Raw genomic sequence first — 24,524 nt, forward strand, 5'->3', positions numbered from 1 at the left:
AATTTATGTATATTGTGAATAGCACGGGTCCCAGCACTGATCCCTGCGGTACCCCACCAATTTAAAAAAGACCCATAATTCCTACTTCCTTTCCTGTCCACCAACCAGTTTTCTATCTATCTAAATACACTACCGCCAATCCCATGTGCTTTAATTTTACACACTAATCTGTTATGTGGGACTTTGTCAAAAGCCTTCGGAAAGTCCAAATACACCACATCCACTGGCTCCCCTTCATCAGTTCTACTGGTTACATCCTCCAAGAATTCCAGTAGATTTGTCAAGCATGATTTCCCCTTCATATATCTATGGTGAACTCTGTCTGATCCTGCCACTGTTTTCTACGTGCGCTGCTATAAAATCTTTGATTATGGATTCTAGAATTTTCCCCACTACTGACATCAGGCTTACTGGTCTATAATTCACTGGCTTTCTCTCTACCTCCCTTTTTAAATAGTGGAGTTACATTAGCCACCCTCCAATCTGCAGGAACTGTTTTGCAGTCTATAGAATCCTGGAAGATGACCACCAATGCATCCACTATTTCTATAGCCACCTCCTTCAGTAATCTGGGATGTAGATTATCAAGCCCTGGGGATTTATCAGCCTTCAACCCCATCAATTTCCCCAACACCAATTCTCTACTGATATTGATCACCTTCAGTTTCTCCTTCTCTCTAAACCCTGCATTCCCCAACATTTCTGGTATCTTATTTGTGTCCTCATTTGTGAAGACCAAACCAAAGTATGTATTTAGATGCTCAGCTATTTCTTTGACCCCTATAATACATTCCCCTGTTTCTGACTGGAAGGGACCTATCTTTGCCCACAAATCGTTTTCTCTTCACGTACCTACAGAAACTTTGAGTCAGTTTTTATGTTCCCTGCAAGTTTACTTTCATACTCTATTTCCCCGCTCTTGGTCAATTCCTTTGTCCTTCTTTGCTGAATTTAAAAAAAATTTAAAGTGCTCAATCAATTTTTTCCAATTAAGGGGCGATTTAGCGTGGCCAATCCATCTACCCTGCACATCTTAGGGATGTGGGGGTGACACCCACGCAAACACGGGGAGAATGTGCAAATTCCACACGGACAGTAATCCAGAGCCAGGATCAAACCTGGAACCTTGGTGCCGAGGGGCAGCAATGCTAACCACTGCGCCACCGTGCTGCCCTTTCTTTGCTGAATTCTAAACAGCTCCCAATCCTCAGACCTGCTTTTATTCTTGGCCAATTTTTATGCTACTTCCTTAGATCGAATACTATCCCTAATTTTCCTTATAAGCCATGGATTGGCCACCTTTCCTGTTTTGCCTTTGTGCCTGACAGGAATACCATTAGTGCTGCTTTCTCTCAATCATCATTAGTGCTGCTCCTCTCATTCACCATTATTGCTGCTCTCTCTCATTCACCATTAATGTCGCTCTCTCTAATAACCATCAGTGCTGTTCTCTCTAATTCACCATTAGTGCTGTTCTCTCTAATTCACCTTTGTCCTGTTCTCTCTCATTCATCATTAGTGCTGCTCCCTCTCATTCACCATTAGTGCTGCTCTCTCTCATTCATCATTGGTGCTGCTCTCTCTCAGTCACCATTAGGCTGCTCTCTCTAATTCACCATTAGTGCTGCTCTCTCTCATTCATCATTGGTGCTGCTCTCTCTCAGTCACCATTAGGCTGCTCTCTCTAATTCACCATTAGTGCTGCTCTCTCTCATTCATCTTTGGTGCTGCTCTCTCTCAGTCACCATTAGGCTGCTCTCTCTAATTCACCATTAGTGCTGCTCCCTCTCATTCATCTTTGGTGCTGCTCTCTCTAATTCATCACTGGTGCTGCTCCCTCTCATTCATCGATAGTGCTGCTCTCTCTGATTCATAATTAGTGCGGCTCTCTCATTTACCATCAGTGCTTCTGTCTCTCATTCATCTTTGATGCTGCTCTCTCTCATTCACTATTAGTTCTGTCTTTCTAATTCACCATTAGTGCTGTTCTCTCCAATTCATCATTAGTGCTGCTCTCTCCAATTATCATTAGTGCTGCTCTCTCTAAATCACCATTAGTTCTGTTCTCTCTAATTCACCATTTGTGCTGTTCTCTCTAATTCACAATTATTGCTGGTCGCTCTCATTCACCATTAGTGTTGCTCTCTCAATCACCATTCATGCTGCTCTCTCTCATTCAGCATTAGTTCTGCTCTCTCTAATTCAGCATTACTACTGCTCACTTTTATTCATCATAAAATCTTAGAATCCCTACAGTGCAGAAGGAAGCCATTGAGTTCATCGAGTGTGTACCAACCCTCTGAAAGAGCATCAACCTCGGGCCTGGGAGCACTCCCCCACCCTATCCCTGTAATGCCACCTAATCATTGGATATCAAGGGACAATTTAGCAGGCCAATCCACCTAACCTGCTCATCTTTGGACTGTGGGAGGAAACAGGGGCACCCGGAGGAAACCCACGCAACACGGGGAGAACTTGCAAACTCCACACAGACAGTCAGCTGCTCTCTCAGAGCCAGAGGAAATGGGTGAGGCACTAAATGAATACTTTGCATCAGTATTCAACAAAGAGAAGGAATTGGAGGATGTTGAGCCTGGTGAAGGGTGTGTAGGTAGCCTGGGTCACATTGAGATCCAAAAAGGCGAGGTGTTGGGCGTCTTGAAAAATATTACAGTGGATAAGCCCCCAGGGCCTGATGGGATCTACCCCAGAATACTGAAGGTGGCAAGAGAGGAAATTGCTGAGGCCTCAACAGAAACCTTTGGATCCTCACTGTCTTCCGGTGATGTCCCGGAGGACGGGAGAATAACCAATGTTGTTCCTTTGTTTAAGAAGGGTAGCAAGGATAATACAAGGAACTACAGGCCGGTGAGCCTTACGTCAGTGGTGGGGAAATTACTGGAGAAAATTCTTTGAGACAGGATCTACTCCCATTTGGAAGCAAGGGGTCATATTCGTGAGAGGCAATATGGTTTTGTGAAGGGGAGATCGTGTCTCACTAACTTGATAGAGTTTTTCGAGGAGGTCACAAAGATGATTGATGCAGGTAGGGCCGTGGATGTTGTCTATAAGGACTTCAGTAAGGCCTTTGACAAGGTCCCTCATGGCAGACTGATACAAAAGGTGAAGTCACACAGGATCAGAGGTGAACTGGCAAGATGGATACAGAACTGACTAGGTCATAGAAGGCAGAGAGTAGCAATGGAAGGGTGCTTTCCTGATTGGAGGGCTGTGGCTAGTGGTGTTCCACAGGGATCAGTGCTGGCACCTTTGCTGTTTGTAGCATATATAAATGATTTGGAGGAAAATGTAACTGGTCTGATTAGTAACGACTCAAAGGTTGGTGGAATTGCGGATAGCGATGAGGACTGTCAGAGGATACAGCAGGATTTAGATCGTTTGGAGACTTGGGCGGCAAGATGGCAGATGGAGTTTAATTCGGACAAATGTGAGGTAATGCATTTTTGAAGGTCTAATACAGGTAGGGGATATACAGTGAATGGTAGAACCCTCAAGAGTATTGACAGTCAGAGAAATCTTGGTGTACAGGTCTACAGGTCACTGAAAGGGGCAACACAGGTGGAGAAGGTAGTCAAGAAGGCATATGGCATGCTTGCCTTCATTGGCCGGGGCATTGAGTATAAAAATTGGCAAGTCATGTTGCAGCTGTATAGAACCTTAGTTAGGCCACACTTGGATTGTCGCCACACTATCAGAAGGATGTGGAGGCTTTAGAGAGGGTGCAGAAGAGATTTACCAGGATGTTGCCTGGTATGGAGGGCATTAGCTATGAGGCGAGGTTGAATAAACTTGGTTTGTTCTCACTGGAACGAAGGAGGTTGAGGGGCGACCTGATAGAGGTCTACAAAATTATGAGGGGCATAGACAGAGTGGATAGTCAGAGACTTTTTCCCAGGGTAGGGGGGGGTCAATTACTCAGGGGCATAGGTTTACGGTGCGAGGGGCAAGATTTAGAGGAGATGTACGAGGCAAGTTTTTTACACACAGGGTAGTGGGTGCCTGAAACCCGCTGCCGGAGGAGGTGGTGGAAGCAGGGACGATGGTGACGTTTAAGGGGCATCTTGGCAAATACATGAATAGGATGGGAATAGAGGGATATGGACCCCAGAAGTGTAGAAGATTTTAGGTTAGATGGGCAGCATGGTCGGCGCAGGCTTGGAGGGCCGATGGGCCTGTTCCTGTGCTGTACTTTTCTTTGTTCTTTGTTCTCTGAATCACAGTTAGTGCTGCCCTCTCTGAATCACAGTTTGTGCTGCTCTCTCTGAATCACCATTAATGCTGCTCTCTCTGAATCACCATTGGTGCTGCTCTCTCTGAATCACTATTAGTGCTGCCCTCTCTGAATCTCTATTGGTGCTGCTCTCTCTGAATCACCATTAATGCTGCTCTCTCTGAATCACCATTGTTGCTTCGTCTCTGAGTCACATTTAGTGTTGTTCTCTCTGAATGATCCTCAGGGCAAACATGTTTGGAAGAATGTTAACATTGAATATGACGGTGGGTTATATGTCTGTGAGTGTCGTTACTCTCTCACTGTTAACTTTGGAATTTTGCCATTAACCTCAACATACTCCATTGCTAATCTGATTGAGTGGCAACTACCTCCATGATCTATATCTCTAAATAGGTGAGCAATTTACAACTGAAAATGTCCCCTCATGTTAAAGAGCTTTGGCGAGACCTATGCACCAAAAGTTTTGTAAATGAGGGTATGGGAAAGGACTGAGGACTATGCAATTTGTATGAAAGCTGAAGCAAAAGGACTTAGAAATGTGTCACTGTAGAGGAAGGGGTTTTTGTGTTTCAAGTGCATGTAATTGATATTCGGGTCTACGCAGTCATCTCACATGATCCATTGGGACATAGAAACAGGAGTTGCCAATTCCGAGCCTGTTCTGCCATTCAAAGAGATCATGTTTGATTTATGACCTATCTCCCATATCCCTGACAAAATATAATTTATCAATTCTGGACTTAACAAATGATTGAACATCAAATGCCAATTGCTGAAGAGAATTCTAACTTTCTACCACAATTTCTGTGTCGTGCTGTTTCCTAATTTCACTCCTGAAAGATCTACCTCTAATTTTTAGACTATGTCCACTGGTCTGGACTTCCTGACCAGCAGAAATCGTTTCTCTCTATCTATCTTGTTACTTCCCCTTAATACTTTGAGAAATTCAACCATGTCACCCCTTAATCTAAATTTCTGGGAATTCTCTATTGTGTAATGTTTCGTTGTAATTAACCTTTTGAGTCCAGGTATCATTCCAATGAGTAGACTCCACTTCCTTCAATCTTAATGCCTAAAGTGTAGTCATAGAATCATAGAATCTTAGAATTTACAGTGCTGAAGGAGGTCATTCAGCCCATCGAGTCTGCACCGGCCCTTGGAAAGAGCACACTACCCAAGCCCACACCTCCATCCTATCCCCGTGATCCAGTAACCCCACTTAAACTTTTTGGACAATAAGGGCAATTTATCATGGCCAATCCATCTAACCCGCACATCTTTGGACTGTGGGAAGACCCGGAGGACCCAGAGGTAACCCACGCACACACGGGGAGAACGTGCAAACTCTGCACAGACAGTGGCCCAAGCCGGGAATCAAACCTGGGACCCTGGAGCTGTGAAGCAACTATGCTAACCACTACTCTACCGTGCTGTCCCCAGAACTGCTTATAGTACTCCAGTTGTGGCGGAACCAGAGAACTATTGCTGCTACCGCCTGCAGTCTAATCCTCTAGTTATAAAAAACAGCATTCCATTTTATGATTTGTTTGCATATCTGCCCATGACGTTTATATAATCTATGTAGCCGGACCTCAAAGTCTTTCTGGATCTCTGCAGTTCTCACCATTCAGGTTGAAAGTCGATGGCCTCACTTTTGCCTACATTGAAATCCATTTCCCACACCTTTGGCCATTTGCTTATCTATCAACGGACTGGATTTGGCTGTCAGTGGCAAAGCAATGATACTGGCTGCTGCCCTTGAAGTAAACTGCCGACAAAGATTCAGCTATCCCTGCAAATGTGCTTGCCTTGTTCACAGCAGCAGCTTAAATCCAGTGTCAAGTCAAGGAGATCTCCGAGCGCCAGCAGCAGTGATGCCAACAAGTAGAGTTAACAGCTAATCACAGTCAAGAGTCCTCACAGAAAATAAACCGGGAAATTAAAAGCACTGAATCCTTCCATCTTTAATTTAAATATCACGGATTGTGAAATAAGCTTTAAAAAAGCCTTTAAAATATTTTTTAAATATATGGAATTTTTGTATCATCTGAGAAATATGACATTCCATTAACTAAAATTTTCAGGTGAGGGTGTTTATTCGCAATTATGTACTGAGTAGGCCATTAAAATGCCAGTTACACCTTAATTTAAAAAATATTTGTTTGTGGGATGTGGGTGTGACTGGCTGGACCAACATTTATTGCCCATCCCAAATTGCAACATGTGGCCTCTGAGACCATTTCTGAATTAATCACATTGCTGTGGATCTAGAGTCACATATAGGCCAGACCAGGTAAGGATGGCAGATTTCCTTTTGTGAGCTAGTTGGGTTTTTGCGACGTTTGTTTTATAGTCACCATTCAACTTTTAATTCCAGATTTTAAAATTTGAACTCAATTTCCCCATCTACTACGAATCCAAGTCCACAGACCATTGGCCCGGGGTCTCTGGGTTACCAGTCCAGTGATAATACCACTATGCCACTGCCTCCACACAACACAATGCTACTTTTTCAAAGGTTTTACAGTGAGACCCTCAGATTGAGAGTGGAAGTTCCCCTCAATTCATTGATTACCCCATTGATTGCAGTCAGGGGATCATCAACATCAGCTCTGTTTTGTTATGCTCTTGATGTAGCATAAGCTGCTTCCTTGATGTGCACTCTGACAAAGGAAGGTTCAGACTTGGAGATAGCTTTAACACATTTATTAAACTGTTAACAATTCTCCTCCTTGGATTCGACTCTCCTGTTAATCCTGCTTTAGCTACTCAGACTGACGAACCAGTCTGCTACAATCCACGTGGTGGGTGTGATGTGTTTCAAATCAACCCTGTGTACACACTGAGTGTCCGCACTGGAAAGAGGAAGATCGTGTGTGCTGTGTACTTTTATATGGGTTGGTGTAATGCCCTCCTGTGGTAGTGTGACCTCTGTGTATATCGTGAATGCCCATTGGTCATGTCCTATCTTACTGGCCTATTGGTTGAATGTCTGTGTGTCATGTATCTGGTGCTCCCTCTAGTGTCTAGCTAATCTACATGTATTTACATTCACCCCTTGTGTATTTACAGTGATGCATATCACCACAAGCTCCTCTGGAGGAGCATAAAATCACTGACAGCAGCTGCCATATTTCCATGTTATTCTGCATGTGTGAACTCCTGAGGCTGCTGTCAGTTGCAGTGGAGTAAGGATGGCTGACAATGACAGTTTTGCTGTCGATACTGTTGCAAAATCTAGGCTTATGTCTCCAGAATTTTATGCTTCCAAGTTAGAACTGCCCTTTACCAAGCTGCATTGTGAAAGCTTATTGCGCAAGTGCTGCACAATCACAATAACTTGCATTTACACAGCTCTTATAATGCAACAAAACCCAACCCAAGGTAGTTCAGAGGAATGCTATCGAACCAATTTGACATTGAATTTAAGAAGGTGCGTGCAGAACCTGCTCAGAGTTGGGAATAGAGCAATGGAGGGAGTGCTCAGTGTGTTACCTCACCTGCCTTGGTGATGGGTCATTGAAGATTTTGCAGTACTGGTCTCCAGTTCTGGTGTGAGGGAGTTGTCACCTCATTTCAAAAAACACGATTTGCATTCCTGGTAAGCTTAGTGACATCTGCTCAAGAGAGCCTGTGCCTCCTGTCTTTAATCTTCCAAAAGAGGGATTGTAAGTCTGCTTTTGTAATGTTCTGTTATCTCCACAATGGGGCCCTCCCTGCTGGCCACAGTACAGCGTACAATGACAGTATAGATATGATTGGTATGAGCCCATTGCTGTTCCTCTTTTACCTGTTGTCCTTCAATCTACTGCTCGAGTGCAGCTGAATATCTTTTTAAGGACAGCATTTTCCACACGTTTTATGCCAATGGCAGCATGTGTGAGAATGCAAGTGGACAGACCCAGCCAAATCTGCAGATTAAAGTTGTAGCTGATGGAGTTTACATTGTGGAAATTCTAGGCCACTATCTTTTGGATCAATGCACAGCATGGAATATAAAATAACCTATACGCCTTTAGTGTTGTTCCTTCTGAAAATGATCTGCTTCTTTGGTCTCTGCCTTCATTGAGCTTATTTGTTTTTCTTTCTTTTCTTCCTGCCATCTTTCCGTCTCTTTCCTGCCTTTCCTTCTCCTTTCCTTCCGTTTCACTCTCTTTCCCTTCTGTGTCTATTTTGCTCGCTGAGGCCTGATCGAAACACTGTGTAGAATGTATACATGTCCACTATATCTTCATACCCACTTCTTTTAGATCCTGGGATGTAAGCCATCCACTCGAAGCATAGTCAACTTTTCAAATACATCCTTCCTATTTTCACCCCATCCATTACTAATACCATCCCCACTTTCGCCGATACTTTGTCAGCCTTCTCCTTTTTGGTAAGCAGCAAAATCAAGTTCTCATTATGGAGTCCAGCCTTCCCCTGCACCTTTAAGAAGATATCACCTTCCTTGTCCCTGAAGTCATTCATGTGCTCGTAAGGCTTGAATATTGCAGGTGTTGGCAGCGGCTGAGAGACCTTTGCTCAACAAGGTGCAGGGGTGCACTATCAATTTCCTTTCAATAGACTTCGTGCTAAAAGATTAATTGGACTCTGTGTGTCCTTTTTCAAAGCATCAGAGCAGGGATGTGAGATTGAAGTCCTGTTGACTCGTGCGTTGTCAGCATTTCTGAACGGTTTAACAGATGAATTGCTAACTAGCTTTGTGCACTGTGTTTTCTCACAGAATACGGCTTGAGGCTGGGAAGCCAAATTTTCATTAAACACATGTCATCCGGTGGCCTCGCTTCAAAGGAAGGAGTCTTAAAGGAGGGGGACATCATACTAAAGGTAAAATGTCCATTCTCAAGAGTCATGGACTGTAATAACCCTCATGAGACCCGTGGGGATGACCCAATTGATCTCCCTATGGGGCTCATGGAATACGACCTCCCGCACAGAGGGACGGGAGCCGAGCAGCTGGGGCTCATGAATCTTGTACTTAAAAGCCGGCACATATTGGGACCGGCAAGATCTGTAGTCCGGTAGTCCCAGCTGAGACCAAAATACTGTATGCCGTGTTGCGACCTTTACTTTTGTTTGCCAAAATAAACCTTCTTTGTGTAAACATGACAGGACTCCTGAAGATATTATACGGACCTATTAATAGGTTGTATTTGCAGATCTCCAGAGTTGGACCCAGCCCTTCAAAGGAATGATTCAGTGATGCCGCATTATCAGTGGGATACCGAGCTGACAAAAAGCATGGATCTCAGATTCCCATGAAGGATGGGTTAGAGACAGAACGACAGCACTTTGGCATGATCTCCTTTGGCTGAGCTCCCTGAAAGCACTGGTCCCCACTAGGAGTGTGTGACCAATCCTTGAGAGACATTGGGCTGGATTCTCCGATTTTGGGGCTATGTCCGGAAGATCCGTGGCATTTTATGTGGGAAAAATCATCGAGGCCCCAGCACCCATCCTCCGATCAGTGAGGGGCTAGCAGCTGTGCCACGTAAAACCCACGGCCTTCCCGATATAAACGCCCGGAGAATTGTCGGGTCTGTGGCCGCACATGCGCATAGCGGCGACCTGCAGCAGTCGCGCCGTGCAACATGGCGCCAGCCGTGCGCGGAACCGATCTGTTAGATAGTGCCCCTCTGGACACCCCCTCACCACCCCCGGGACACCCCCGCCCCCTCCCCCCCCCGCCGCCAATCCCCCCAGCCCCTGCTGAAGCCCCCCTGGCCAGCAGCACAGCTGCCGCCCGATTGTTGCCGGCACTGGACATAGTCCGCAGCCGCCACGCCGGGTTCCCGACCACTGAGACTATGAATCAACCGCGCAGCCGGGAACTCGGCACATCAGGGGCGGAGCATTGGGGAGGGCCTTCAGGTAACGTCCTGAGGCCGTCCCTGCGACGTGCTTTTCGATGATGCCGTTTTGGAGGGGGCGGAGCATCTGAAAACAGGCGCCGCCCCCAATTCAATCGTAAAAAGGGATTCTCCGCCTGATCGCCGATTATGAACTCAGCGTCGGGGAGTGGAGGATCCTGGCCATTGTCTGTTGCTTTCAATTCCCCCTTTAGCTTAAAACCCACCATTTCCTGTGAAGGAATTACCTACGGGAACTAATGTTAAGGGAAAAGATTTCAGGATGACGGCGGATTAAAAGAGTCCAAATATATTGGGTGGGATGCTCCGTTTGAGAGACTAGGGCGGGATTCATCCCGCCAGACTTACTTCCTGGCACGGGGCGCCCCTTCCGGCAGCAGGATCCTCCGTCCTGGCAGCCGGCCAATGAGGTTTCCAATTGTGGCCACCTCCACGCCATCTGCGGGCATGAGTGAGCTGCCGGTGAAGTGGAGGATCCCGCTGACAGAGAATACTGCATGAAGTCTGTATTCCTGTTGGGGCGCTATTTCTGGAGCAATTCATGACATGCTAATGGGCCAGCATTCTGCCCACGTGAGTCTAGAGCAATTCTCATTCCTGCCGGCATGGGATTCGTTGGGGCCAGAATTGACACTGGAAAGCTTGACAAGCTGGAGCTGCTTAGAAGCTCTCCAGTCACCACACACTCTCATTTCAGCCAAGAAGATGACTCCACGAAGAGCCCCCCCCCCCCCGCAAGCGCTGAGCTGGACCGAATATTTGATGCGGTGTAGGAGAGACAGAGCACCCTTTTCCCCAGGGTGTGCAGGAGGCTACTGCCCATGCTTGTGAACTGTGCCTGGGTGGAGGTGGCAGAGGAGGTCAGTGTGCGAGCCTCACCTGGCAGACTGGCACGCAGTGCCACAAAAAGATGAACAACTTCTTTCGGGCAGCTCGGGTGAGTCACCGCCTCTTGTGCCCTTGGCACCATTCCTGTCCCTCACTCCCCACATCGGCCAATCGCCTTCAGGCACAGGTGACGATGCCAATAATGCATGGTACCCAGGCCAACACTGGGTGGCGTCCGCGATGGGAGCCTTGGGTCAAAATTTCACAGCCATGGGTCAAGACGACCAAAGCTTGGGACAATCTGTGTGGTCGGTGGCTGAGGCTCATGACACGGGAGCCCAGTGACAGGAAGACCCGCTGTGGCACTCCAGAACTTGGCCCAATCTCAAAGAGTCCTGGCTTAGGACATCGAGAGCATTGGCTGGGCACTGACTAATCTGGGCCAGGCACAGAGGGACATAGCACTGTACTAGAGGAATATGGCACAGTGCCAGAGGTATATGATCAAGGCACAGAGGGACATGACTCATTGAGGGACGTGGCCCGGTCTCTGTGCTCCATGGTTAAGGGCATCGAGATCCTGGTTGAGACGAGAGCAGACCTCCATAACTGAGAGTATCAGGTGACAGTTGAGTCTCTGGAGCTCTCTCCGGCCTCACCTCCATCCCATGGAGTAGCTTGAGGGAGGAGGAAGTGATGGGACTCGTGCCAGTGCCTCCTGAAGATGCTGGAACACCTCAACACCTCTGAATCCCCCCCACCTGACACTAGCACATCTCAGTTTGCAGAACAGAGAGACTGAAACTTAGTCACCTGTGACATCTGAAAGTCAGCTGGGCCCATCCAGGTCCAGGCTCTGCAAAGGATGGCCACCAAAGGCACTTCAGGTCACAGGGCACAGGATATACAGCAGGCCATCTCCACATCTCTGGGATCATACCTAGAAGGAGCGGAAGGCTACGTAAGACATGGACGTTAGACACGAGTTAAGTTGGCATGGGTATAACACATAGATTAGAGGTTGAGGTCAGGGCACAATAATGTATATAGTCACTATTAAACATCTTTTCACCAGCATTCCGACCTCTCTCATTCCTCTATCTGAAGGATGTGAGGGATGGGCTGGGCTGTGTGTAAAGGGTGTGCTGGGTGGGAGGATGTGGGAGGTTGGTGGTGTGGGTGTTGCAGGAAGGCACGGGGCAGGGCCCCCAGGACAATTGAACTTTCCACCTCGGTTCATCCTCAGAGGCAACAAGGATCGGGGTCAGAAGTGTGAGGTCGCCTGGGACAACTTACCCAGTGAGTGTCCCATCACCACTCACTACAGTATCTCCAAAACCACACACCCCCCTGCACCCCCACCCAACAAAGGATATATGGGCCCATGAGGTGGAATGGAAATCACACATGCAGCGATCACCTGTCCGGACAGTGGAATGTGATCCTGAAGGCAGAATACCAACAAATAAAAGGCAGACAATGGGCTTAAATACTAGAAAGGCAAAACGAGGAAACGTTTTGAGGTGGGACATTGTGAGGATGAATTATTTAGGAAAGCAATTCAAGTGGATGATTTCAGTAAGGGAAAGAGGAAGTTAGATATCTCTGGAGAGAGAAGGGATTGTGGACTGTGCGAGACAGCCAGTAGATTGTGTTGAAATCAATCGAAATTGGGCCGAGTGGCCTATTCTAAGTAGCTTCATGTTCCTGACAGACATGTTTTGGTAGAGGTGACAGTGATGGACCATTTCTTCTGTTTGTTTAGATTAATGGTATAGTGACTGAGAATATATCACTGGAAGATACGAGGACACTAATTGAGAAGTCGGAGGGGGAGCTGAGGTTGGTGGTCCTTCGGGATGATGAACAGTTTCTGATCAATGTTCCAGAACTGATAGACAGTGAGGAAAACAGCCTGGATGGTAAGTGATCAAACCACAAACATACTATTGTTGTCCAAGTATGTGCAGGTTAGGGATTGGCCATGATCAATGCGCGGCTGCAGGAACAGGGTGGGAGAATGGGCCTCAGTAGGATGCACTTTCAAAGGGTAGGTGCAGACTCGATGGGCTGAATGGCCTCCATGCACTGTAAGGATACTATGGATTCTATGCCATATTCCCTGTTTAATCCTTAAACAGCAGGTCCCGAGAAAATTCTGTTCCCATTTCTTTTTTTATAGTATCCATTTCATGCACCATGGCACTGAAATACACATAAATGTTACAGTAATAAATCTACTCTAATACAAAACCACAGTAAACACCGTGCAATAGAATTTCCATTGGGTTTCCCCGATCTCGCATCGCATCTTTACCAGATGATTGGTGGAAACGGGTGAAAAGCATTGAAAATGGCTGTTTATCCCACAGGGTTTCTCAACCAAGTTGTAGAATCACAGGATGGGATTTTCCAGCCTTTCCCACCGGCAGGATTTTCCGGTCCTATCTGACTCGATTCCTGCGGCAGATTCCCTGGCAGCGGCAGCGGCGAGCCATGTGAATTGCCATTAAGTTCGGAGGGACTGGGTAGATCCTTCCAGTGGCCAATCGCGAGCAGCGGGGAAACCTGCCGTGGAAAATTCCGGCCGAATAGAATCAGAATGGTTGCAGCACAGAAGGAAGTCCATTTGGCCCATTGAGTCCTCTCTGGCTCCCTGGAAGAGAAAGTGAGCTATTCCCACTTTTCTGGAGAACGTTTCACCTTCTGCTCGCTCCGGCCTCCAGTTTCTGCATCATCTCTGCCTTCTCTTGTTTTAATTTTCCTCTATTACCGAGATTCTGTTACAAACTGTACTATTGCCTAGAAATTACATTGCCAATATTATTAGCATGTAGGCAGTTGATACATGTGCAGGACCCATCTAAAATAAATGGACCAACACCTTCACTAAAACAGCTTGCAGAGGAATGATGGATCAGCAAGTCCTAATATCGCAGTCATTTTCAGTCTGATAGCTTTTCATATTTAAAATTCAAGTGTGACCATCTGGGGAGTGGACAAGGGCAGAATGAGATGTTATGGGTGGTGGAGGTGCTGTAAAATTTGCTTGAATGCTGCTAACCCATCCACAAGACAAAGCCTGCATGAAGAAGAATCACAAACACAAACCTTTGATATCCAACTTTCTTCTGAGAAATTGCTGGATAATCCAGTTAAAAAAAACATGTTGCCTGTTCCATATCCAATCGGATGATGATTTTTGCCAAAAGAGACTAAAATGTGACCATTTTTTTTTCATTTATTAATTTATGGGATGTGGGCGCCGCTGGCTCGGCCGGCATTCATTGTCCATCCCTTAATTGCCCTTGAGAAGGTGGTGGTGGTGAGCTGCCTTCTTGACCCGCTGCAGCCCCTGTGGTGTAGGTCATGGTTTTTCAATGGGTGGGTCGCCACCCTCCTGGATCGAATTGCTTCTCGCTGAGCACATCAGCCACTAACGCAGTTTCCCAATTGGAGCATTCAGAAGCCTGCAGGGAAAGTTCTGCCTAAAGTGTCAATTCAGTCCCTCCTTAAACAATGGACTACAATGAGGACAGACTTGACAATAAGGAATTCTGGCTCACTGCACCAGATCCATGTTCATCAATATTTCTCCTTTAATTATGTTAGATAAGTAATTTCAGTGCACTGTATTTGGTTTCGGGGACATAGGAGCTGATGGACATTCATTTATCAGGTATATCACAATGAAGTGAATGCAGCTTGGGGGCAGTGACCGTGTGTGCACTATTGTAGGTCAGAACTGAACTGGGCTTCATATAAAATCTTATCCTGATTTGTGCTCAGCATTTCTGTCTGGAAATGTGATAATGCCGGACTTTGATGAGTAAAGGGTATTTAAGGCTGCACTTGATTAATCTGCCAAGTTATTAAAGCACGGGAGGAAACGGCTCTATTAAAGGTTAAGATTGACAAGATCATAACCAGCATAGCTAATCGATTTATTTGTCTATTGACAAGGTGAGTGAGTCACCTACTCTCATTAAAGGATTGAGATGAAATTTCACATTGGCTCAGACCCACATTTATATGGATCTATCTAAAATTCAGTTCTAACTGCTGAATATAATTGAGGATTGGACGGGATTAGAAATCTGCAAATTGGATTCAGACTGTTTTGTGGCTCGGCACATACTTGTTTTTCATCCCTCCACACCGCTGATCACGAAAACTGTCTGTCCCTTTTCTATTTCAATTAAATACCTGCCCACTTCTACTGACCTCACTTGTCTGTGAACGTGCATATATTCAATCACTCAATTCATCCAGTTAACGTAAATCCCAGCAGTTTCAACCATTAGAATGTGGAAGACACATGTCGTTGAGAAAGAGGAATTAGGATGTCTGAAAAAAGATCTGTCTTTTACTTTCTCTTACCCTTCTTTTAGCTTTGCATTTCTGTGAGCAATAATTAAAATTGCAAAATATTATCTTGAAATATATGTATACATATAGAACCCCGTAAGTACTCAACCAGCCAGGCAGTATGTTCAGTGATAAAGAATAAATGGCTGAACATTACAGGGTTTTTAAATAAATTTAGAGTGCCCAATTAATTTTATCCAATTAAGGGGCAATCTAGCGTGGCCAATCCACCTAACCAGCATATCTTTGGATTGTGGGGGCGAAACCCACACAAACACGGGGAGATTGTGCAAACTCCACACGGACAATGACCCAGAGCCAGGATCGAACCTGGGACCTCAGCGCCGTGAGGCAGCAATGCTAACCGCTGTGCCACCGTGCTGTCCTTGAACATTTCAGGTTGATGGCCTTCCATCACAGCCATCAGGTGCTGCCTGATCTGCTGAGTATTGCCAGTATTGTCTGTTTTAAGTCCAGGTACTTTCAATCTAGGGGTTGCTTATTTCAATTATCCTATCCTTACTCAATGCTGGCATAAATTCAATGCAACCAGGGGCGACTGGATTGTAATTAAGAACAGGAAATCTAGATTATTTTCTTTCCCTCCCTTGCCTGGGGCAAGAAAACTTTTAGTTTTTTAAAGAAATTTATAGAACCCAATTCTTTTTTCCAATTAAGGGGCAATTTCGAGTGGCCAATCACCTACCCTGCACATCTTTTTGGGTTGTGGGGGTGAGACCCACACAGATACAGGGAGAATGTGCAAACTCCACACGGACAGTGACCCGGAGCCGGGTTCGAACCCGGGTCCTTGGCGCTGTGAGGCAGCAGTGCTAATCACTGCGCCACCGTGCCGCCCTTTAGAAATCTTCAGTGTGCCAAACACTGCCTTGACTCAGGATAGACTGGGTAAGCGAACCTGGCATGGGTCCTAAAGCTGCCAGCGTGTGTACTGAAGGTTGACCAGTTGGCAAAAGTGGGACCTGGAAAATAAAATTTGAAAAACGCTGGTGGCGACCCACATCCATTGTGCTGTTAGGAAAGGAGTTCCAGGATTTTGATCCAGTGACAGAGAAGGAACAATTATATTTTTCCAAGTCAGGATGGCGTGTGTCAGGATGGGCTTGGATGGGATCTTCCAGGTGGTGAGGGTGTTCTCATGTATCTGCTGCCTTTGTCCTTCAAAATGGTAGTGGTTTTGGGTTTAGAAGGTACTGTCGAAGGAACCTTGGTGAGTTCCAGTAGATAGAGAATAATGTTTTATTTCTTGAATTATTCCAATTATCTGTATTTTTTTGCACAGATATTTCAGACCCTGAACTTGAAAGGACAGATTCACCAAGAGAGAATCACCATGTGATGGATCCTAGCCACACTATGAAGAGCAATGGAAGGTCAGTGTTTTACAGAGCACAGCAAAGGAATATAGAGGCCACTTTATAAAGCACAGCAATTGATGTGGAGGCCACTTTATTGAAAGTTGGGGTCAGTATTTTCTGTTTCTAATTTTATTCCTTTCCAGAACCTTGCCCCTCGCCTGAGGTGTGGCAATCTTCAGTTTAAATGACCACCAGTCAGTCAGCTCTCCCCCTCAAAGGGGAAAGCAGCCATGGTCATCTGGGACTATGGTGACTTTACTTTCTATGGAACATGGTCACTGTCCACATATTGTGACAGCTATCCTGTGTGCGGTCAATGTGAAAATTCAATCCTTGGTCTGCTCATATTCAGAGATAGCTTGATGCTGACCAGAGATGACCCTTGTTTCCCCCTCTTTTCCAGCTTAAAGCCAAACACAAAGCCAGTGCCAGAGGTGGTGGTCAGACCCACAGCCTCCAAACCCCCTCATGGTAAGTGAATAATCAGTTGGTTCCTCTTGCAGAAGCTATGCTATTTTGCTGTTCACTGATTGGTCTTAGCAATTAGCCATCACAATGAATGGATTTCGTTCAGCAAGTTATTGTTTATGAATGAGTTTGAATACATCATTTATCTACTGCTCTGCTGTACACACAAACTGTGACCTCGGCCCAGAGCTGTACAGTAAATCAGATGATGCCGTTGTCTCCCAAACATGACGGAAAGGCAGGAAGATTGACTTTCCTGCAAGCTTTGGAACCTTGGTGTTGGGAACAAATGGGGAGTCCAGAGCCTGTATCAGCCAAGAGCCCAATGAGCAGTGTTATTTTCCCAGAGGTGGTCGCCTTACCTGTCATTTCCAATTAAGGACAGTGGGTGACTCCCAAGTTGGGAGGATCATTGGGATTCACTCCAGCATTGCAAGATCAGAGCCCCAGGGTTGATGTGAGCACTGTTAAAGAATCGCAGTGAGGCTCGAGCTACAACCTGTGGCAGTGCCCATTACTGTGGGAGGGGAGGTACTGCCCATTTCTGGAGGAGGGAAGGCAGTGCCCGTTACTGGGGGTTGGAGGGAGGTGGGGGGGCTTTGCCCTTCCTGCCTTCAATCCCGGTTGCTAGTCACAAATGGGGGAACATAAGAAACTCTAGAAGGGTTATCACCATCAAACAGGAAGGGCAACGAGTAACCCCCTGTAATAGGCATTCCCCCACACCCACCCCCTATAGTAGTGGACATTGCCACGGTTGTGGCTGTTTACTAGAACATAGAGCATACAGTGCAGAAAGAGGCCATTTGGCCCATCGAGTCTGCACCAACCCACTTAAGCCCTCACTTACACCCTATCCCCGTAACTTAATAACCCCTCCTAACCTTTTTGGTCACTAAGGGCAATTTAGCATGACCAATCCACCTAAGCTGCATGTCTTTGGACTGTGGGAGGAAACCGGAGCACCCAGAGGAAACCCACGCAGTCACGGGGAGAACGTGCAGACTCCGCACAGACAGTGACCCAGTGGGGAAATGACCCTGGGCTCCAGGCGCTGTGAAGCCACAGTGCTAGCCACTTGTGCTACGGTGCTGCCCTTTAAATTAGCAAGAACAGGGTTCCTAGCACAGCACCTTCCCCATTGAATTCAATCTCCTGCTTCATGGTCCTCCAGCCTGCTGCAAGGAAGCTGCCTATGTGAGGCTGGTGCCTTCCACACCGGCTTGGTGAGGGGGAGCAAGAGAATGCCACTCCATCATCAAAAAAATACCAGCTAGCCCACTAATTGCCCCTAATTGGGGCCTTAAATATGCAAATTGTTTTCCCGCTTTCATGGAGCAGCAGCCAATCCATTTCTCAAGCTGGCGCTGTGAACCCTTACCAGCAGCAGGAATAGGACCATAAGACATAGGAGCAGAATTTGGCCACTCGGCCCATCGAGTCTGCTCCACCATTCAATTATGGCCGATATTTTACTCATTCCCATTCTCCTGCCTTGTCCCCATAACCCTGATCCCCTTATTGATCAAAAACCTATCTATCTCTGTCTTAAAGAAACTCTGTGATGCAGAGGTGAATTTGTGTATGCATCAGAGATCTACCCAATGCAACTCCACGCTAATTACATAGTTCCTCCCACCAGGAAAATTCAGCCCATAGTTTCCGTAAAGTGCCTCCAGGGCCAGCAACTCAAATACTGGCTCCAGTGGAGCCTGCTCCTGCTTATTTCCATTATTTCTAGTTGCTGAGGGGTCAATGTACCAAAGGTTGAGGATTAAATGTAAGAGATTTCAAACGGAGGGCAGAAGAAACCCTTCACACGGAGAATTGTGAAGGTGAAGACTTTCTTTCCAGAGTCAGTGATTGAGGCAACAGTCAAGTTCAGATCGGACAGGTGACGGAAGGGATTAGTGAACATGGGTGTGTAAATGTGATTGAACGGTGTGCTTGTGTGGGAGTGTAAACGTTAACCAAGTGAACTGTTCCTTTCTAAATTCTATGTTTTTTTATTCTTTCACTGGACATGGCCTTTGCAGGTTAGGGCAGCGTTTTTATTGCCTATCCTTAATTTCCCTTGAGGAGGTGGCAGTGAAACACCTTGAACCACTGCAGTCTATGTGGTGTGAATACATCCACAGTGCAGTTAAGGAGGATGTTCCAGGATTTTGATCCAGCAACAGTGAAGGAATGGTGATCTCCCTCCAGGTCAGGATGGTGTGTAGCCTGGAGGGCAACTTGCAGTTAATGGTGTTCCCATGTGTCTGTTGCCCTTGGCTTTCTAGGCGGTAGAGGTTGTGTCGAAGGAGCCTTGGTGAGTTGCTGCGGTGCATCTTGTATCAGGTACACACTGCTGCTACTGTACATCGATGATGGAGGGAGTGGATGTTAGAGATGTTTGATGGGGTACCAATCAGGTAGGTTGTACATATTACTGCCAGAAATTATGGGCAAAATTCTCCGACCCCAGCAGGGTCAGAGACCCGCCTGGGGTCGCCGAAAATCCGGTCCCCGCCGTGGCAGAGATTCTCCGCCACCCGGGAAGTGGTGGCGGCAGGAATCTTGCCACTCCGATCGGAGAGGCCCCTGCGGTGATTCTCCGGCCCGGATGGGCCGAAGTCCCGCCTCTGGGAGGCCTCTCCCGCCGCCGAGGTTTGAACCACCTCTGTAATGGCGGGACCAGCGGCGCGAGCGGGCCCGGGGTCCTGGGGGGGGGGGGGGGGGGGGGGGGGGGGGGGGGGGGGGCGATCGAACCCCGGGGGGTGCCCCCACCGTGGCCTGGCCCGCGATCGGGGCCCCCCGCTCAGACTCCGGGCCAGTGCCCTGGGTGCACTATTTCTCTTCCGCCGCTGCCACGGCCTCCGCCATGGCGGAAGCGGAAGAGAAACCCACTGCCGCTGACGTCACCACCGGCGCATGCGCCGACCGACGAACGCCTTTCGGCCAGCCCCGCTGCTGGGGGCGCCGGTTTTTTGCGCTAGTCTTCTGGTGCCAACCGCTCCGGCGCGGGGAGAATTCCCCACCTTTGGGGAGGCCTAACCCCTGAGTGGTTGGTGCCACTCCCCTACGCCGGGACCTTCCGTCACGCTGGGTAGGGGAGAATCCAGCCCTATGACTTTCAATCCATAATATAAAGGGAGAAAGTTCCTCAATTCAGCCACACATATCAGAGAATCCATTTCCTTCAAACATACGTCATGGCAAAATTCATTTCATTCCAATTTTCCCATCTCAACTCATGGCATTGCCTTTGCTGAGTTACCCGCCCTCAATTTTCTTGGCTAAGGGACCATCCTTCATGTGTGAGCCTAGAAATCTAGAGCTACCATGCCACTTCAACCTAGAGGTGAGGCAACAAAGTCAAACCCAATCTAGTCGTCACAGACCTCCAGGTAAACACACTTCCCAACAAGAGTAGCAGGAAAGGAATCAGAGGTAGGAGTCCTAGCCGATTTTTTCCCCCTCCATAACCCAAAGCCAGCTTTAATTGAATATGAGAATCCAGACATGCTCGCTGAATACTGATCTCCAAAATCAGAGAAGTCTGGTTTTCTGATGAATTGAAGTGCTGCGTTATATGGTATTGTAAGGAACTGGGTTATAAGGTGCAGGGAATTTAATGGCTGTTCTTCTTCCTAAATCTTTGTCTTCGCTTTTCCAAATACAGTGGCTGAGGAGCCAACATATGCTGCTCCTGTAAAGACATCAAAAACAAGGTCACATGATGAATATAATGTCGGGTGAGTACCAACAAACAATGAAACCAAATGAATTGGGGGTGGGATGCAAGATGTACACTATTGGATGTTGATTTACCAATTTAGCCCAGGAACCTACAGGTTTCATGAACCTATTTCATCCACCTGTTATTTCTTCCCTCCTCTCCGCAAGGTATTGCTTGATGCTTAGGATACAGTTCTGATAGTATCTGGCACCTTGTTGCACTCTTGGTGCTATTTCTTGCCTAGGCCATGAGAAAAGGCAAGATACCAGAGAGCCCATGGGATAGTCAGGAAAGGGGAGCAAAAAATATGGCCGTTATTCCTATCGATTCAGGAATAACCTGTTGATATGTTAAAAATAAAAGCTGTTCAAATACTGGCAGGCATAAACTGAGGTCTCCTGTAGGCCAGAAGACTTGAACCTCTGTCTGCAGTGGTCAGCCATTGCTCTTGGTTGCACAGCACCTCCAGCATGCACGTTCCCCTCAAGAGGTGCAAGCTAACATTATGCAGTACAGGCTTGCTTTAAGTTGTGTGAGCAAGACACTGCATGCAGCCAAGCCCAGGGTTAGCGCTGGCCCTGTTCATCAATCAGTATAATGAGCAGACAGCATGAAATTGCTGCGCTGACTGAATCTTATTAATGAGATCATCACATCGCAATCCCCCTTGCCTGCTTTCAGCCCTATCCTATTGAGCCTCCAAATGTGCTCACTAACCAGTTAACCCTGTGTTTCAATGTTTAGCTACAGTCCAGACATGAAAGTGGCCAGGTTTGTCAAGGATGCCAATGTTGGGCTGCAGCTGGCCGGAGGCAATGATGTTGGGATATTTGTATCTCGAGTTCTCGATGACAGTCCTGCAGCCAAACAGGGAATCCAGAAAGGAGACCAAATTCTACAGGTAACTGAATGCTCAATTCTAAATTATTGTCACTGATATCCCAAAATCTCTAAATGTTTCTCTCTTGCCATGGGGGTGGCACAGTGGTTAGCACTGCTGTCTCACGGGACCAGGGTTTGATTCTGACCTTGGGTGACTGACTGTGTGGAGTATGCCCATTCTCCCCGAGCCTGCCTGGGTTTCCGGGTTTCCTCCAAGTGCTGTGGTTTCCCCCCACAGTCCAAAGATGTGCAGGTTAGGTGGATTGGCCAGGTTAAATTCCCCCTTAGTGTCCAAAAGGTTACATGGGGTTGCAGGGATGGGGAGTGGGCCTGGGTGGGGTGCTCTTTCGGAGGGTCATTGCAAACTTGATGGGCCGAATGGCCTCCTTCTGCACTGTAGGGATTCTATGGTCTTAATGGATTTTTTTAGCGTGTTTCTTTGGCTCATCAACCTGAAGAATTTATATGGTCAAAGGTCTCAAGGGTCAAAATTGATAAAAACCCAGATCCTCCATCACCACAATACATAGGCATTGAAATTGGTTCATCTGAAGAAGTTCAGACGAGCACCGAGTCGACTCTATACAAGGGGCGCAGAATCACAATGATCACTGGTTCAAGGGGGAAGTTAGAAGATTTATTTTTCACACAGAGGAGAATTAAAACATGGAATAATGTACCTAAAATGCCTACCGTGGCAGAAACTAAAGCACAATTTAATACAGAGTGGCAAAAGTATCTGAAAAGGAAGAACACAAAATGATTCAGGAAAATGATAGAAGGTGAGATTAGATTGGATCCCATTAATCAGTTAGCATATCGAATCCAACACCACTTGCTGTCGAAGAAGGAAACAGATGAAGTTAGGAGGGAATTAGATTGAATCATAGAATTTACAGTGCGGAAGGAAGCCATTCGGCCCATCGGGTCTGCACCAGCCCTTGGAACGAGCACCCAATTTAAGCCCACGCCTCCACCCTATCCCCGTAACCCAGTAACCTCACATAACCATTTTTTGGACACTTAGGGCAATTTATCATGGTCAATCCATCTAATCTGCACATCTTTGGACTGTGGGAGGAAACCGGAGGAAACCTACACAGACACGGGGAGAACGTGCAGACTCCGCACAGACAGTGACCCAGCCGGGAATCGAACCTGGGACCCTGGAGCTGTGAAGCCACAGTGCTAGCCACTGTGCTACCGTGCTGCCCTATTTGTTTGGAAAAGATATTTTTATGGAAAAGGGAAATTTGAAAGGATATGAAGGAGCAGGTAATTCAGATTCACCATGTTTGCTCGTGGGGGAAATTAATCATTAGCACTGTTCATTTTTGTGCTGGAACATTTAGCTGGTCTGCACCAGTGCGAGAGAGCCAGGCTTCTGACTAATTGGGTGCATTGAGGTTGACCTTTGATGTGATAATGTTGAAGCGCAGGGAGCCAAATGCTCATGTGCTCACCTGCGGCGTTGCATGCAAGAGGGGTCATTTATGCAACTTAGTTTGCGATGGAAGAGCGACAGTAACAGCAGGTGTGAAATGAAAGCACAGACCAACAACACCCTCATGGCTTAACAAAACAACCGTACATGATTTATACAGACTGGAAAGGTCTCATCTTCAGTTGTGGCAATGCCACTGTGGCTCTATGGCAATGCCACTACTAATCAATATCCAGCAATTCCTGGTCATGAATAGATATTGAGTGAGGACACGATTGGATTTGGCTGTGATTTCATCTGCAGCCCGGTATACTGTGAACAAACACTATTGAGGGGCACCCATGAGGAATGGTCCTGTGGACCCTCTGCTCCACAGTTGAAGAACAAGGTTGAAAATTTGAGTTTTTATTGCAAAGCTCAGCCGTTCATTTTTTTTTAACCTGAGTGTAGGTGAACAATGTCAACTTCCAAAACCTCACCCGTGAGGAGGCAGTGCTGCTCATGTTAGATATACCGAAAGGAGACATGGTAGAGATTAAAGCTCAGAGGAAGGAGGACAGTGAGTATAACCTGTTATGTAAATTCCTACCTTTTGTATATTTTTATGTATTTTACTTTTGGGCAAATAATTATCTGGTTCTTATTGGGGTGGGGCTTCACAGATCCTCAGAATTCTTCCCTCAGTCCCTCACCAGAGTGGCCACTCCTCAGGTGTGAGCTCGTCCAGAATTTCCTTTTGACCATATAGAACATACAGTGCAGTAGGATGCCATTCGGCCCATCGAGTCTGCACCTACCCACTTAAGCCCTCACTTCCACCCTATCCCCATAACCCAATAATTAACAGTGGAGGCTCTTCCTGTTCTTACTCAATGCCCAAGAGCAGTTCTAGCTGCCAAAGTTAGCAGATAATGATCAGGAACAAGAACCCGGACTGATTTTCCCTTTCTTATCCCAAGGAGTTCCCTCACTTATTCCAGCTGGGATTAACTAACTGTGCATGGTAACAGTAACTGTAATACACCTTCTACACACCCAATTCCAGGGTTATTTTTGAAGCTGGGTTCCAAGCACATATGGCAACCCATCAGCATGTTTAAACGTTTCAAAATCGAAATGCTAAGGACTCTGCATCTGCTGAATTCATAATTAATGCAGAATTCTCATTTCGCAGAGACACACCTAAACCTACCAGACCAGAGAATTTAAGGCGTAGGTTTATATGGGCCTTAAGTGTGCTGGAGTTTAACCAGCTACATCTGTGCAACTTGTGCCCAGTTTGGGCATTGAGGGAGGATTATTCGGA

General features: G+C 46.7%; 1 protein-coding gene across 2 annotated transcripts in view; it reads left to right on the forward strand.

The window, feature by feature from the left end:
• Positions 1-24,524, forward strand: part of LOC119952957 (tight junction protein ZO-3-like) — a 116,733-nt gene that overhangs the window by 64,643 nt on the left and 27,566 nt on the right. For both annotated transcript variants that reach the window (XM_038776601.1, XM_038776600.1), the window contains exons 6-12: positions 8,982-9,085; positions 12,722-12,878; positions 16,628-16,718; positions 17,107-17,174; positions 20,836-20,908; positions 21,637-21,793; positions 23,669-23,777. In XM_038776601.1, coding sequence (XP_038632529.1) covers positions 8,982-9,085; positions 12,722-12,878; positions 16,628-16,718; positions 17,107-17,174; positions 20,836-20,908; positions 21,637-21,793; positions 23,669-23,777 — 759 coding nt within the window. The remainder of the gene's footprint in view (positions 1-8,981; positions 9,086-12,721; positions 12,879-16,627; positions 16,719-17,106; positions 17,175-20,835; positions 20,909-21,636; positions 21,794-23,668; positions 23,778-24,524) is intronic.

The sequence above is a fragment of the Scyliorhinus canicula genome, chromosome 18 (assembly GCF_902713615.1).
Source record: "Scyliorhinus canicula chromosome 18, sScyCan1.1, whole genome shotgun sequence".
In the NCBI taxonomy this organism is placed as follows: Eukaryota; Metazoa; Chordata; class Chondrichthyes; order Carcharhiniformes; family Scyliorhinidae; genus Scyliorhinus; species Scyliorhinus canicula.